At 44.8% G+C, this 16,646-nt stretch overlaps 1 protein-coding gene across 3 annotated transcripts in view; it reads right to left on the minus strand.

The window, feature by feature from the left end:
* SLF2 (SMC5/6 complex localization factor 2) overlaps nucleotides 1-16,646 on the minus strand; it is a 404,246-nt gene that overhangs the window by 134,744 nt on the left and 252,856 nt on the right. For all 3 annotated transcript variants that reach the window (XM_086922683.1, XM_086922686.1, XM_086922685.1), the window contains one exon: nucleotides 8,654-8,756. In XM_086922683.1, the coding sequence (XP_086778809.1) occupies nucleotides 8,654-8,756 (103 nt within the window). The remainder of the gene's footprint in view (nucleotides 1-8,653; nucleotides 8,757-16,646) is intronic.

A 16,646-nucleotide genomic window follows, 5' to 3' on the forward strand; every position in this document is an offset into this window, starting at 1 on the left:
TACTCTGCTCTGTTGAAGTAAGGAGCGCTACGTAATTAAATGAGTGGACAAATCGGGCGCAGCACAAAGCAGCAAAGCAGCTGAATGATCAAATGAGCAAACAGATTGGGAGCGCTATGTAATTAAATGAGTGGACAAATCGGGCGCAGCACAAAGCAGCAAAGCAGCTGAATGATCAAATGAGCAAACAGATTGGGCAAAGCACAGCAGATGAATGAACGATACCGCAGTGGGGTCGGGGAGGCAGCGTGATGAGGAGCGGCCGTCTCCGACGAGTCAGAATGGTCACAGAGGTCGTGTGGACAGATCGAGCCTGATGCACTGTGGGAGGACGGAGCAGCTGGGAGGCGGGGTGGATATCCGGGGAGGGGAGACTAACAACAACAAGGTAGTAAACAAAATGGCAGTCGGGGCACACACTTGCAATCACACGCTAAAAGTTACTATTAGGGCACAGGGAGACACAATAGTTAGAGCGAGGCACCTCCGGTAAAGCTCAGCGTTGCAGTGCGCTGTGCTAGTATGTTAATTAGTCCGATATTGACTAGCGCTACTCTGCTCTGTTGAAGTAAGGAGCGCTATGTAATTAAATGAGTGGACAAATCGGGCGCAGCACAAAGCAGCAAAGCAGCTGAATGATCAAATGAGCAAACAGATTGGGAGCGCTATGTAATTAAATGAGTGGACAAATCGGGCGCAGCACAAAGCAGCAAAGCAGCTGAATGATCAAATGGTTGATGACCAGGGAGATGCCTAGTCACTCCAACCAGCTCTAAACGCGAAGCACCTCCTGGTGCAGAACCCAGGACCTCACCCTTCTTGTTGCATTCAAACATGGCAGTGGTGTTGTCTGTGAGAACCTGAACAAGCCTCCCTTTGATGGGATAGTCTTAAGTAGGAAGGTCTTCAGCGCCAGAAAAATGTCCCACAACTCCTATTGGTTGATGTGGAAAGGGGTCTCCCCCAGAGACCAGAGTCCTTTAATCTTCACCTCTCCCAGATGACTTCCCGATCCCGGCAGTAACACTTCTGTCAAAGCCGTCGGCTCAGGGTGGAGCAAAGAGTGGGGCTTGCGGCTGGTCTTATTGAAGCAACCACTGCAGTTCTTTTGCAGAACCCTAAGAAACCTGGATGGAATGCAATAGGTTTCTGGTGCTGGGCTCATAGAGACTTCAGGTTCCACTGCAGAGCCTCCATATGTCATCTGGCACAAACTATTAGTAGGATGCAGAATACTAAGGAACCCAGATGCCTCAAAAGCCACTCTCACAGAGACCCAGGACCGAGGCTGAAATATCAGGGTCATGGGCCAAAGGTCCTGGACTTGTTGTGGCAGAGGGAAGAGCGCAAGACCGCACCATATTCAGGATTGCTCCAATGAAGGCGAGCCTCTTTGAAGGAGTCAGATGTGACTTCAGCACGTGGATGGTGAACCCCAAAGATGTTAGGAGGTTCCCCATCTGCTAGAGATTGTCTACACAGGTTGTGGTGCGCCCGCCTTCAGCAGCCTGTCGTTGAGGTAGGCAAAAACTGGTATACTCTACCTTCAAATGTGTGCTGCAACCACTGCAATCACTTTTGTGAACACCTAAGCGACACTGGTGAGGCCAAAGGGGAGCACAGCAAATTGGAAATGCTCTTTGCCCACTCTGAACTGCAAGTAGCATCTGCAAAGAGCCTGCACTTCTTGGAAAAAGATGGCTAGGGGTTCCTGTTATGTTATGTTAATTTAAAATGCATGTGAATCACCCTGGGTTGGCTATTTCAGGGCAGCACAGCTTATAAGCAGAGGAGCAGACTGATTAGGCCAGAAATAGCGATGTTTTGAGAAGTTTCCTGAATTTGTAATGGTTTGAGCATTGGTGTATGTGAAATGGGAGCTTGTTCCATAGTAGGGGAGGGCTGGTAAGCAAACTATCTGCCTCCTGAGAGGGATTTAACGATATGTGGAACTGAGCACAAGGCTTCATCGCAAGATCTCAAGGCTCTGCAAGGACTATAGTGGACAAGCTTTGCAGAGATGTCATTAGGGGTGTTGCCCTGCAAAGACTTGTGAGTCAGGCAGTTAACCTTAAAGATGATTCTTTTGCGAATCGGCATCCAATGAAAAGTGTGCAGAAGAGAGGCAAAGGCCATCCTAACTGGAAGATTATGACTGAGACGTACTGCCATATTTTGAATGACTTGCAATTTGTTGAAGATAGTCTCATTTAAGGAAGCCAAAGGAGCGTTACAAAAGTCTAAGCAACTGATGGCCAGTGCTTGGACTAGCGTTTTCCTCACTGAATGTGGGAGGAGGGGGAAAGACTCTCCGTAACAGCTACAGCATATGAAAGCAAAAGCCAGTGGTGGCTACGACCTGTTCTTTCAAAGTGAGTGCTTGGTCAAGGAGACGCCTATGTTTTTTTTTACAACCAGTCTGGGAGGTGGAGCTGGACCAAGTTCAGAGGACCACCAATTAGGTGTCCAAAACTGTTGGGCCTTACCAAACAGCATGATTTCAGTTATGTTAGCATTCAGTTGGAGACAATCCTCTCTCACCCAAGATGCAATAGCTATCACACCTGCTGAGAAACAAGCTTTAGCATTGTTTAAATCTCGATCAAGGGTAAATATCAGCTGAGTGCCATCAGCATATGATGGAGGTAGAAAGGCAAACTGTTTTGCGAGTTTGGCGTGGGGGGGACCACGTAGATTCTATAAAGCAGAGGCCTCCTCTGAGGTAAGTTTGGATGTGGGTGGGAGAAGTGGGGTAGGCCGGTTGAGTCTTGAATAGAATGGCAGGGCATAGAAAATCTGGAGGATCCATCTTTCAGGTGTTATATTGTGCCACCACTTAATGAAGTGATATTGCCTCCTATGATCATGTGCCACTGATGACAAACACAAGTGGCATCGAAGTGGATGCCACGGAGGTGGGTGTTAGCTGCACTTGATCGTCTGGGTGATGTTTGCTTGATCCCTGCCTCTGACAGAACTGGGATGCTTGTTGTGGAGGCACTAGGCCATGGCATGGGCGGTACACTAATACACTAGAGAAACCTTGAAAGGGTGAAACTGTTGAGGATACGGTCTCTCAGATGTAGAAAGGCCTAGGGAATGCACCATGGCCTAGCTTCGTTTAAAGCACTCCAACTCTGAATCAGCCTTTTCGCCAAACATGTGAGACTCGTCAAATGCATCTCCATTAAAGAGGGTTGAGAAGCCCAGCCAAGAGCAGATAATATACTTTGATGTGTCCTGATCATCCTGGATGGTTTGTGTCAAATGGCACAAAATTCCCCGGGGTCTAGAGGCACAATCTCGCCAACCATATCCCATAAAGCATGGGTGTATCTTCACAGCCTGTAGCTAATACTGACTGGAGGGCAAAGGTGGCTGAAGAAAATGTTCACTGTCCAAAGGTCTCAAAGCTTTAAACTCTCAAGAAAAGTTGTAAGAAAATAACAGGGCTCACCCTACTAATGAAAGCTAGAACCACCAAACTCTTTTGACGTGCCTGGTCACAAAAGCAGGGTCACCCGGCACCGACCTGAGGCTTCAGGCAACCTGCTGAATTATCGGAGGGCAAGAACATGGCTTAGACCAAGTGCTTTTAAGGGTGTCATTAAATGCGAATAAAGGCTCCAATGTAATTTGTTCAAATTGTAAAACCGCTATTACAACACTGGTTTTGACTTTCATAGTGAGTAACTGCTACCCCAAATCCTCTGCCACACATCTCACCACCACAGCGAAGGAAGCAATATCTTCTGTCCATGGTCAGGGGGAGAACGTAGCCTAGTGTCTGGAAAAGTGTCCAAACCACTGGCATCTTATGAATACAGGATTAAACTGTCTTCCTCATAATGTTGGGGGGAAATCTCTCCTGCACCACCGCGGTTATTTTACGGGCTGGTTGGCTCTGGCAAGAGTCTGAAACAACACGTTGGACTGCCACAGAGTGGCTCTACGATAGAGGAATAGGTCTATCTAATCCAGAATGAACTGGAGCTCGGTTTATCAGTATTGTGTCGAGACATGACCTCAGTTTAGACAGATGGATTTGGCTCGAAGTTCGATATTATATGGACAAATTCATCATCTGGCATGGCACCAGCAGTGGTGGTGCTGGCTTGAATGTCTCAGGGACCGACGTGGATATTCATGCTGGGTTTAGGAGCCACAGATAGCTTTGAGGGTGAATACACCCGTACTATACTTGGGGCCTGAAGAAATGCTAAATGGAGCCAGGAGAGTTACATAAAGGTATCAATTTCTTGCGACACTGTACAGCTCTGGAAATTTGAGGTACGGTGGGATCATATGCAGAATCAACTCTTCAGCAGGAGCCAGAGAGCAGTACCGGGTTGGCACCAGAACATCCTTGTCTCTTCTCAGGTTGAGAGAGATGGGATTGGCACAAATCCAGTTTGGTCTTTTTGTGCTTCTGCTCGGACTTACCAGAAAACTAACTTTGAGGACCTGTCACAGGACTGTCTATAAGAATTGGAACAGGTCTGCACCATTGACTTTGAGAGGGAGCAGGACTTCTGAGGTTTCTTTCAGTGTTCAGCATAAATGTGCACTCCTCGCAGGATTTGGAGTCATGTTCTGAACCCAAGCACCATAGGCTGACCTCATGGGGATGTGTCACAGGCATCTATATGTGAAGGTCCCTAAAAGGCTTAAGCCCTGTAGTTTTAAGAGGGGACGTAGCCCTTGCACATTGGAAGAAGAAAATGGAGAACAAACTTGTCACAAGGTGAGGAAAACTTAGGAGCCAGCAGTGAATCTGCGTGCGAAGTGCAGAAAGAAAGAAACACATCAGATCGCTGGAGTGGCACTTACATGTGGCTCTGTCTCTCACTTTTGGGGAGGAACAAAGTCAACATGGAGTCAGAAGACACCCACTCCAGGCGAGCACGAGTATTACTGGTAAAATCTTAATAAAGGACAGTTGTTGGTAGTCTGGATTCTGCAGTGTGGTTGCCACTCCCAACTATTGAGGCCAAATCTGTGATCTGTCTATTGGACTTGAGAGCATTGCAGAATCTTTAGTATCTTTATCTTTTCAAGCATAGGCTCCAGGTGTAGGCCGAAAAGATCTTCACCATCGAAGGGGACACTAAGAAGGTGTTGCTGGAGTTCAGGACAAAAGTTTTAGCAATGAACATCTCCATGAAAAGGATGCTGTTGTTAATCCCCCAGGAGGCAGTAATAAAGGCAATTAAGGTGCATCTGATATTTGTATAGGAGATTATCTTCCAGTTTCGGAACATTTAAGTGCCTCTCTTGCAGTAGCCAGCTGGCAGGGGTTTAATCAGCGGAGCCATTCTTCCTAGAGGTAACTGGTATAGCTGGACAGAAGGCCTACTAAATTGGCAAAATGACACAGAGTAGCCATCAATTGCCCTACTTCCCTTGTCTGGAGTAATAACATCTCCGGTGGTCTAGTCAAAATCATGTTTCTTGTTGGTATGTTTTACAAAGGAATTGGAAGGCACATAGTTCCAACAAATTTCTGGCACCGCTTTATATTTTATCTCCACCCTTAGAGTCATGACCCTGATTTTCACTCATCTTTGAAAGTTTCTGTTACACTATGACTTGCTATTCAGCATTGGAAAGAAGTGCACCAAGTGCTCCATTTTTTTAGAGCGTTTCTATCAGGAATAGAAACTTCCGCCTCCACCACAGAGTTTTACATTCTGGTGGTCAGCAGCCCTCAGGATGATTTTGTGATAGGACATTTTGCCATTCGATGAGGAAGGTTTAAATGGGTAGGGCTTTGAAGATGGGTCTTTTTGGGGAGTAACAGCATAGTCATGCAAGGGGAGGCCTCCATCATCTGTTAAGGCGGACTCTCCACAAGATCCATGGTTTGTTCTGTAGTTTGTGTGTGCAGAATGTCCTGGTGACTGGATCTATGTTTGTAGAGAGACTACTTTCCCAAGGCTTCTGTTTCTCCAGGATAGGGAAGCTTTAAACTCTTCTTATACACCCTAAACATTAGTGAGCCTTCTCCTCTTGGGGTATAGTTGATAGGTGGTGTCTCTTGTCGTGGACATACTACAATGTGCCAGTGATAGGAGAAATGTATATTTTTCTCTGCATAAATCAAGTTTTTCTGCCAGCTCCTCTGTGGGTAGATCCTCAACAGGCTGATGTTGAAGCTTCTCCTGTACCAAGATGGTATATGATACTCAGATGATTTAGGGGCAGTGATTGGTGCAGACTGTCAAAGGTTTTCCTGTGTTGGCTTGGAGCATCTAGCAAGGTGCTTGAGGCTGATGGTTTGCATTGGATCTTAGGGTCCACTCGAGGTCAAACCCCAGAGGAAAGATCTGATTACTGTGGATGGTGGAACCTTAGGTACACTCTGTATCCTGGGTGTGGGCTTCACTGGGTCCTGGAGGTGGTGCTTCTTGAAATCAGGGTTCTCTAAGGAGAGGTACTGTGCACTCAGCTCCCTTTGACATCTTGGGATACCTGATGGAGCTCTTTTCCCAATCTGAATAAGTCTCCTCGATCTCATATGTGAGGAGTTCAGGTGATCACTTTGCCGCTGCATCCAGAAGTGCACCCACTAACGTTCTCTTCAGAAACCAATATTATTTTTATTTCCAGAGATCTGGTAGAATGACCAGTTTGATTCCACACCTGTTGGTCTGCCAATAGGAACTTACTTTTATATTTACCGCATAACTGGAGGGGTGTGTGGTTCATATCCTATTTCCCCCCAACACAAGTCACTCACATATCACCCGGCCCTTATGCCCTCCGTTCGGATAACGATCCAATTTCATGCAGTGTCCTCGTGTCTTGTGGGATGCGATTCTAATGTCTAGAATTGAAAGATTTCTTTCTATAGTAATTCACTTGACTTTGGCATCACATACCACTCCAAAGGTTTTTGCACTGAAATCATTCAGACTCAAACCAATCTCATCCACCCAAAGTGGCCAGAGAGCCTACCCAGAGATGGCGATACTGATCAGACATCAATTATGGGGTTGAAAGGACCAACGGCCTATGTGTGGTGCCTCAGAAGGACCAGTTCACAATGTTGGGAAGCTAAATAAATCCCAGCACCCATCCACTGGAATCCCCAAGCTTCAACTGATGTTAGAATAAAACAGTACTTTTTTAAAATTGCTGGATGCAGTTGGATATTTTCCATACTGGGTGGTGCCCATACATTCAGGCAGACAGACTCCTTTAGCAGACGCAATTTAAAGGCAGGAGTTTTAAATGCTGTAATATCCGTAACCGCTAAGCTGATTTAAAGTTTTGCAGCATCTGATTCAATTATGTCTCATCTAACTACCTCCTGAACTGGCCCCGGTTACGGAGATGGAAATGTGGGTGTAGTTGGGGGAGGGGGAGAGAATTGATGCACAATTCTTCTTCTCTGCAATGTAGAGAGTTGTTAGTGATTCTTCGCACTGTGCAGCAACAGAGTGATCTCCTGACTTACGAAGACAGACCCAAAAAGGTCCACAATGTTCTTGGATGATGAATTTCTTCAAGGTTTTCCTCTACAGAATGCAGGATTACAACTTCTACCAAGAGTATGCAGGAATTTCTCCATTTCTCGAACCAGCAGCACTTTCAGCAGAATTATTAGGTCCAAGCTTCTACCCAGATGTGGAAGGTGAGCAGCCAATAGTAGACTGCTGCTCCGAAAAGGCAAGTCTCTCTGTTAGTGTGTAGTGTCAACTTGGAATAAAAAGGATCTTTGAACAAAGTACTGATCCAATTAGGATGTATTTATCACCAGAACTATTTAGTCGCGCTCTTGTATAGTTTAACTTTTAGGGGCTCCTCCAATCAAAAACTTCATGGTCTCTGTATAAACAATTGATGCCAAGGCCATGGACAACAGGAGCCCTTTATGAGATGGCGTAGACAGCAGGCCACATTCTTTGAGAATGCACATCAGGCAAGAAGGGGGAATAAGCTGAAAGTATTCAGGGATTGCAGGCAAAATAAAAAGAAATTAGTTGGACCCCCACCATCCACAGGACACTGTAGCCCTCTATTGCAAGACACTGTAGGATATAGGAGGGGGAAGCCAAAATTGATTCCTTCCTGTACTGTGTCAGACATGTACAGGTTACTCAAAGCAACATGACTGCAGACTCTAAGTTGAGTACATACCACTACATAGCAGCAAACCTCAGCGAGAGGTATCTGGCATAATAAAGTGTGGACCCAAAGATGGGAATTCTATGCAAATGTCTGTGATATTGGAAACTTTACAGCTTAATTTGGGGAAACAGCTGGGCACTTTGTTCCTTGTGGGCATGTGAAAATATGAATGTTAAAATATACTGTACACAGCTCTCTGTTAAATCTTATCCTATTTTATATATACATCAGCTTTTAACTGTACACTTATCTTTGTATCTACTTTGTTCCACGACTCAAAACCGTAAATTAATATGAAACAACTTTCTAACCTTAAAGAAAAATTTCAGTCTTAACTCTAGTTCTTGAATGTCTAGGTAATTATGTAATCAAGTGCATTTTGTACAATGAATGGAACATCTAGCAAGCAAATCGAGGATTTGAAAATGTTCATTCCTATGGCCTATTTGAACTTAAGAAAAAACCTAGCACAAAAACCAAGTGTCTACTTGTTCCCAAAAGCATGCACTACAATCTTTACCTTGATTACATTTATGATGTTTGTCTCTGGCAAGCTTAAAAAAGCTTGACTCTTTGTGCTTTGTTGGATTTCGTCTTGGTTTACAGATTTACTCCTTTGAACCCTAAAAGACAAAAACAATAAGTGAGAACCATGCAAATTTTTTATTCCAATTTTGGGGCACTGAGGATGCCTTTCAACAGGTTCTAGAAGACAGGTAGTCTATTTTGTGTCTGAATAACGGAGTGTAGTACATATTTTATTAATAAAAAAGCTTTGGTAACGTCAGTAGTTCAGGCAAATAAAATGAAAGGATCTTTTTACTCAATGGCCGGCATATTCACTATACATGCACTTAATCACTAGTCTTCACACTTATTCAACCATTCATCTATCCCCTAACTCATCTTGCAATCACCCAGTTACACACCCACAATAAAACACACACAAACTCAACAATATATGCAAGATAAAATAAAAAGATAGATGTAGAAAAGAAAACATGACTGGCATGTTCTTGCAATAAGAAAACTAAACAAAGCAGAGGGTATTGCACATAATGTAATAATGTATTACTTTAAAGTTCCGAGATGACCACAATAGTTAGAAGGGGTTTGCCATCTGAGTGGTAAAACTGGGATACAATAGGCACAATACCATTACAAGATGGCCACCGGATGAAAACCAGTGCAGCCTGCAATTCCTGTCTTAGAAGCTGTAGTATGCTTTAAAAAACACTTATTCAGAAAAGGGGGTGGTGATGGACAGAGTATCTGAATTAAGCAGAACACTCATACCCAGTCAACAGATCAGGGCTTGATCCATCACCGTTTTTTAGCTCACTGCACCATCCCAGCTCAGAACCTGGCTACATTCAAATTAGTCTGTCCCTGGCCCAGTGCATCATGGGAACAGGGCAGACCAAACTACCAAGCCAATTCTTTTACTGGAAAGGAAACAAGCTTCCGGGGACCGGTTTCTGGCATTACATCAGGATTCAAGCAAGCCGAGTGAGCTAAAAAACGGTGATGGATCAAGCCCTGATCTGTTGACTGGGTAGGAGTGTTCTGCTTAATTCAGATACTCTGTCCATCACCATCCCCCCCCCCTTTTCTGAATCGTTTAAAAAACACTTAAGCAGAAAAAGAATGAAAGAAGCCCAATATAAAGAAAACTAAAGGACTGGACCACGAGCGCTATTATTAAGGTGGAGAAGCCAGAAGCAATTTGCTACCTAGCCTTCCAAAAAATCGTAAACATAACAAAGGACAATGGGGGAGAAATTGGGCAGTGAGGGCGTATGGTAGAGGACTAAGTGGAGCAATAAAATAAAAATGAAACCTCGTGGAAAAACAGCACACAAGGGACAGAGTGATATATAGAGGGAAGGGATAAAGCACAAGTTGGATGAGAGGAGAAGCACACAATTGAGAGCAATATGGAGCATGGGGATAGACGCACAGAAGGGAAAGAGCTGCAAAAAACATTAACAAGTATTTAAACAAAATGAAAAATCTATGAATGTGAGTTGGGGAAGCCAATCAAAAGACAATAAAGAGGTTATGGTAAGGGTAGGGGCAAAAACAAAGAAAAAGGGAAGCCAACAAATAAGAAGCAAGCAAATGAGAGGCAAATAAAGCCAACCAACTGTAACCAATGGCCTGGCTGTGAGCGCATTGCACGTTCTTGCTAAGAACACAAAAGGATTTTCATAACCAAACAGCTTGCGCTGCCTGGTAGGCAAGACCCAAAATAAGAGACTACCAGTTCATGTACTGGAATATATAAGCATAACTAATTTGAAAAACCCATTCTGTGCGGGTACCACAGGAAGCATGATAGCCTGAAAGTCAATTATCTTGACTATGTGAAACCAATAAAAAAGAGCTAATACATGGGCAACCATGGCCTCCAATAGTCAATAGGTGTCAACAAAATCAGTATCACCAGTAATCACCATTCCCTATTAAGAATAAGCTCAACTGTGGTGCGACACTGTAGGAGAATTACGTTCCACCACTTTGCAGACCACAGAAAAGTCAGCACACAGGTTTATAACAAACTACTTCATCGCATGGATGGACACCATCTTTTTCTTCCACCATTGCCATGTGCTTTCTGTCTTCCTCTTCCCCCTTGCACTAGCCCACTGTCTTCTTCCTCACATAATTCAGCCAACCTCTTTGTGCATGTTCACGGTCATCAATATCTTCCTTCTTATACGATCTTCTACCTTTTACCTCATAATGCCCACTACATCAAATAAGAGCATGATAACTCATCATTCATGCTACTTTCTTTATTGAGCTACTGTACATCCCTGTCATCTGGTTCCACCCACACGCCTTTGCATATGCATATCATCTTGTTTCTCTCCCCTTTTGCTTGTTTGTCAACTTGATCATTTCTCTCTCCATCGTTCCTGTCCCGCCTCCTAAATCTAATTAAAACTCTCCCTTTTCAAATGCGTGCCTGCATTTTCCACTGGTACAGGCTCTTCTGAACCCCTGCATGTAGCCACCATACTCAAACATACATTCTATCTTTCTCAGTTGTGCAAACCTGCCCTCCTCTTGTTCCTTCTTAACGCAGCAGCTATCATTCTTGCCCCACCATGCCCTTCATTCAATCGGACACACTCAAGTATGCCTTCATCACTGCACACATATCCAGTAGCATTTAACTTCTACGCATGCCCCATACCTTGCATGCATGCCTTCCAGCTTTTGTACTAGTCTCGATCATGATCCAAGACCACAGAGGTGCATACAGTCTTCTTCCCACAGGTGCCAGTGATCCCCTTACCTTTCTCCAGGTGCCAGCCAGCCTATCCCTTCCAGCCTTATTTGTGCTCAATGGGACTTTTCTTCCTGTTGCATCCCACTGTGCACGTCACCATCCTCTCAATTCTGCGTACGGCAAGTCATCTTTCCACTACTGCTCTACTTGTGAATGCCTGCAGTCCTCTTCAGGCCTTGCCTGCATCACTGTGCTCTGCCCTTTCATCAAATGTTTATCATACGCACATACCTGCCTTTCTATTAGTCAGCCAAACTTAAGATCCGAATGCTCACCATACTCTTCTAATGCACCAAGCCTTCAAGTTCTTCTTCACTATCCTAATTGGGTGCCAGTGCGAGGTGGAAAGTCCAGTATGAGTCTCGTAGCGGCGTTCTGGATGATTTGGAGTCTTAGTATGAGTTGCTTGGAGATTCCAACGTAGTGTGCGTTGTCATAGTCAAGCCTGCTTGTGATGAGTGCTTTGGTGATGGTCCTTCTGGTGTTTCATGGCAGCCATTTGAAGATCTTACGTAACATAAGTGGGATGTTGAAGCATGAGGTGCTCGCTCCATTGACATCTGCAATCATGGTGAGTTTCTCATCTGGGATAATTACCAGGTTTCCAGCATGGTTGGTGGGTATTGGGCCTAGCTCTGACGGCCGCCAGGTGGAGTTCTATCTTATCAGAACTGAGCTTCAGGAAGTTAGTTCTTGTCCAGTCTGCTACCATGGTCATGTAGTCAGTGGAGTTGGTTCTGGAGGTGGTAGTCTTGTCCATCAGGAAGAGGATTAATTGGGTGTCGTCAGCATATGAGATGACAGAGGCCTTGATCTCTGCATTATTACCTACCATGCATTGGCCAAGAAGCAGCCCAAGGAAGGTTTCCAGGCTTATTCTACCAGAGCCAAGGCTGCTAGAACTAGGTTGGTACATGGAGTGGCTGTTCAGGATATTTGTCAAGCTGCTACATGGGCTTCACTCCAAAAGCTCAAGAAGCACTACTCTCTGGACAAGCAGGTGTAGTGTACTGCTCAGCCAGGATGTATGACGTGAGAGAATGTGGAATGTTAGAATGTGGGTTGGATGTGATCAGTTGCTGAATGGGGCTGAGCAGGAAGCAGACCGCTCCTGGTGGGGCTCTCTTTATCAGTACTAAAATAAATATTACATAATTTACATTACAAAGAATGGAATTTTTGTTGTTCATTACATTGGCGACGATTCGGAAAGGACCTGCGCGTCAACTTACAATCATTCAGAAGCAGCAGCTCAACTTTCCAAGCACTACGAGCCCCACCAGTGACCTATCACCGGTCGCCCTAAACTTCAATTGGGCCATTTACCATTGGCAGATTCCTCAATTCACGGACCATTGTGAACTGCCTTCATGCTAGCACCTGCCTTCATCCGTGTTCCGTGACACAGATCGCCCTGCTCTACAGATGTCTGCCGCATCGCGTGTCAGCCGCCTTGCTTGCTCTTCAAAATATTCAAGACTTCATTTCTTGAATTGCCGGCAGCCTCAGTACACTTTCTACATTGCTGACAACCTACAGTGCACAAGTCTAGTATCGGTCTTAAAGGTAGGGTGCAGCCCCTGTATGACCCCACGGCAGGTGAGCCCATCTTTTTTCCAACATTTACCAGAGTGCTTTATTTTCCGTACTGTTGCACCCTTCGTGGTCCGGCACATAGCGGTGTCATTTTATTTCATTTTTATTCATTTTTTTCACATGCTTTCTATACTTGCCCACGACCTGGCAGTTTAACCGCTTTGCCAAATTCAAAATGCGCTCGAGCTTCACACGGAGCGCATGCACTCAGCGCACGCCACCTCACCCGTTTCTTGTGCCACTGTGTCACCATCATCCTCCTCTATGACGTGAGTCAGCCTTCTACCACCTCCGGAATTCTTTGGAGCACGCTGACACCAAGAGCCACTCAGCATTTCTCACGTCGACGTGCGGCCATTTTAGTTAGGCATTTTTCATCGTTTCATGTCCGGTCATCTTTCATCTCTACGTCATCTCAACTTCCTCAATACAGCGATAGGCACGCATTGTTATTAATTTGCCTATTGCATTTCAGCATTTTTCAACAGCGGTAGGCACGCTTTATTATAAATTTGTCTATTGCATATTAGCTTTTACAACAGCGATAGGCACGCTTTGTTTTATAAATGCTCATCGCATTTCAGCATTAATATTACAGCGATGGGCACACTCTCACTACTTCTCCAGCCAAGCTTATCAACGACCCCTGGCTTGCCTGGTTACCTACAATTCTACTCACATATGTTTGTCTTCGTGGATCCCTCGCAGGTACTGTTTCATTGCTTCAATTTTTAAACCTGCTTCTTCTCCTCATTGTTTTTAAGACAAGCCGTCTCATTTGGAAACTTTTCATATCACTTCGATCTTCTGATTCTCCAACTACTGTACTTAATGTTTTACAACACTGCCACCTAGCGGTTACTTTTCACCACCGCATTATTCACAGCATTATTCCCTGTTGTAATGCATGTTTCAAGTTTTCCTTGTGTAATTATAATTGAAGTCGATTTTATTGATTCCAGCTTCGCATGAAGTTACCGCAAGGCTCACATAATTACCATATGGCATTTTTTCTTTTCATAACCTTAATAGAAATTTAATGTACTTGCTTTAACTGGTTTTTAGTGTCAACTGATACTACATATTGCATTTTTACTGAGTAGCTTCCTCGTATCACCAGTTATTTCATTTTCTACGTTTACATGTGTGGTATTTCAAACTGCACTGTTACAGTACATTACATTATAAGTTTAGTGTATGTGCTTCTTTGTTTTTCACATCATTTTACGTGGCACTGTGCCCATGTTACATTTCCACATTTTTGTTTCATACAAGTGTGGTTACCTTCCACACATTCCACTCTATTTGAGGGAAATTTTCTTTGTTTCATGTGGTCATACTCCACATCCATTTTCAGTTTCAGGCAATACATTTTGCCGTGTGCCATTCATGCACACCTTGCACGTCACGTTTCAGTACTTATTTACTAAACACAACTTTAAAGTTGCATTTTCTCAGTACCTCGCAGTACCCTTTTCACACTCCCTTTGCATGGGATTTATTACAGTTTGTATTTCACCTTACATTGTTTCATGTTTGTGATTATAACTGTTTTGTGGATTCACTTTTTCAAGAATCCACCCCGGTGTATCTCACACACCTTCCTACATCTTTTCTTTCCATTTTCTCCTGCATTCACTTTTCATTTTCTCGCCACCTCCACGCTGGTCTGGCCAACCAGTGTGCTCTGGTGGTGATTACTATGTCTATTCTTCATTATTCATGTCTTTGCGTCACCATTGTTGCTCAAATCTCATCTTTTTTCCACTCGTTTATCTTTACATCACTCTTTCTTTTACCTTGCAACACTTGCATCTTATTCGCATCTGTTCTCTCTACAAGGGGGAAGAAGGGTTGGTTCCACTCTTTTACATGTTTTAAAATGTGTTTTTCATTCCTTCCCTTCAAGATGTTTCTCGAAGAAAATTTTGCTTTTAACTTATTGTTCCAAGTTCTCTCTTCTCTTTGTAAAGAAGGGAGAAGATGTAGTTTACTGCTCAGCCAGGATGTATGACGTGAGAGAATGTGGAATGTTAGAATGTGGGTTGGATGTGATCAGTTGCTGAATGGGCTGAGCAGGACGCAGTCCGCTCCTAGTGGGGCTCTCTTTATCAATACTAAAATAAATATTACATCATTTAAATTACAAAGAATGGACTTTTTGTTGTTCATTACAGCAGGTCCATCGAGATGGGTATTTTGCCCACTTAGTTTGTTGTGCAGTTTCCACCAATCAGTAAGAACTGTGCATTTGCGGACAACAAACTTAGGATGGTGCCAGACTGATTGCATGTACCCCATAGGATATGTTGTCCCTTGGGCCAGCAAGCTCGCAGTGCCAATGTTAGCCCCCCTAAACCTGAACAGGAAGAAAACAAGTCTGGCAATCACTGAACATGACCACTCAGTTCCCTCAGGAACCTTGGTGGCAGACTTCAAACTATCGCTCAGTCATTTGTGCTTCCTTTTGCTAAGAGAAACATACAAAGAATACACGAAGGGTCGTTTTCAATATTACTTGAACCAGAGTGATTCTTTTTTAGAATATATGGGCTGCAATGATTTTTTTTTTTTTTTTTTTTTTTTATTTATTTATCAGAAAAACAGCACATTACAATGCATACAGAGCCGTCAGCCTACATCCCTTCACGGGCCAGCGGCAGGCCCGATCGTCGTGTCAATGAGGTAGGTGTACATCAAGCAGAGATCACAAAAAATTAGTGCTAACAGAGGGACAGTCCAATGTACTAGCCATTCGGCTGCGGCTCCAGAGTGGTGACTTCATCAATAATATAACGTGCACTGTGTAAAGTGTAACATATCATAAATTTTACTTTTTTCTCCCCAACTCGTCCCCCCAACCCCAACTACCCACCCCCTTAACTGGTCCCCAGTCTGTGTGTTCCCTGCAAGTTACGTATGGTCCAATGGAGCAACATTACGTGTGGTGCATAGCACGTCCCTCCGAATGCGCGGGCGCTCGCGCGGGGCTGGGAGAGGTGGAAAGCCTACTGGGCTTGATGACGCTGGCTATGGAAGGGAGCCGCTGCTGGAGTCATGGCGGGTCATAGTTCGCTGCGTCCCCCAGTCCCTCGTCCTCCCCTGATGCTGTGTCATCCTCGTCCACCCTGGAAGTGAGATAGGCCCGGTAAAGTTCCCAGAAGTTCTTGGGGCGACTTCGGGGGGGGAGGAGTTCGCTATACACCTCCGCCTGCGTGTTACAGTACAGCATGTCGCTGGCCCAACGCTTCAGGGTCGGGAGCGGGCCTCGCATCCAGCAGGACGCGACCACCCGTTTTGCTAGTAGCATGCCCATGCTGACCATTTTACGCACCGGCGCCGGGACCTTCCGCACATCGCCCAGAAGGGCAAGGGCGGGGTCTACGTCCAAAGTCAGGTCCACTACTCTGCTCATTTCTGCAAATATTCCGGTCCAGAATCTCCGAACTCCCGGGCACAGCCAAGCAACGTGTATAAAGTCCGCCACCGGGGCTGGACATCTCTCGCAGCGGGGGGAGTCGCGGAGGCGGTATCGGTGCAGCCTTTCTGGCGTATAGTACACCCGTTGCAAAAATTTAAAGTGCACCAGGCGGTGTCTCCCATTCAGCGAAATTCGCCT

Source organism: Lissotriton vulgaris, chromosome 5 (assembly GCF_964263255.1).
Source record: "Lissotriton vulgaris chromosome 5, aLisVul1.2, whole genome shotgun sequence".
Lineage (NCBI taxonomy): Eukaryota > Metazoa > Chordata > Amphibia > Caudata > Salamandridae > Lissotriton > Lissotriton vulgaris.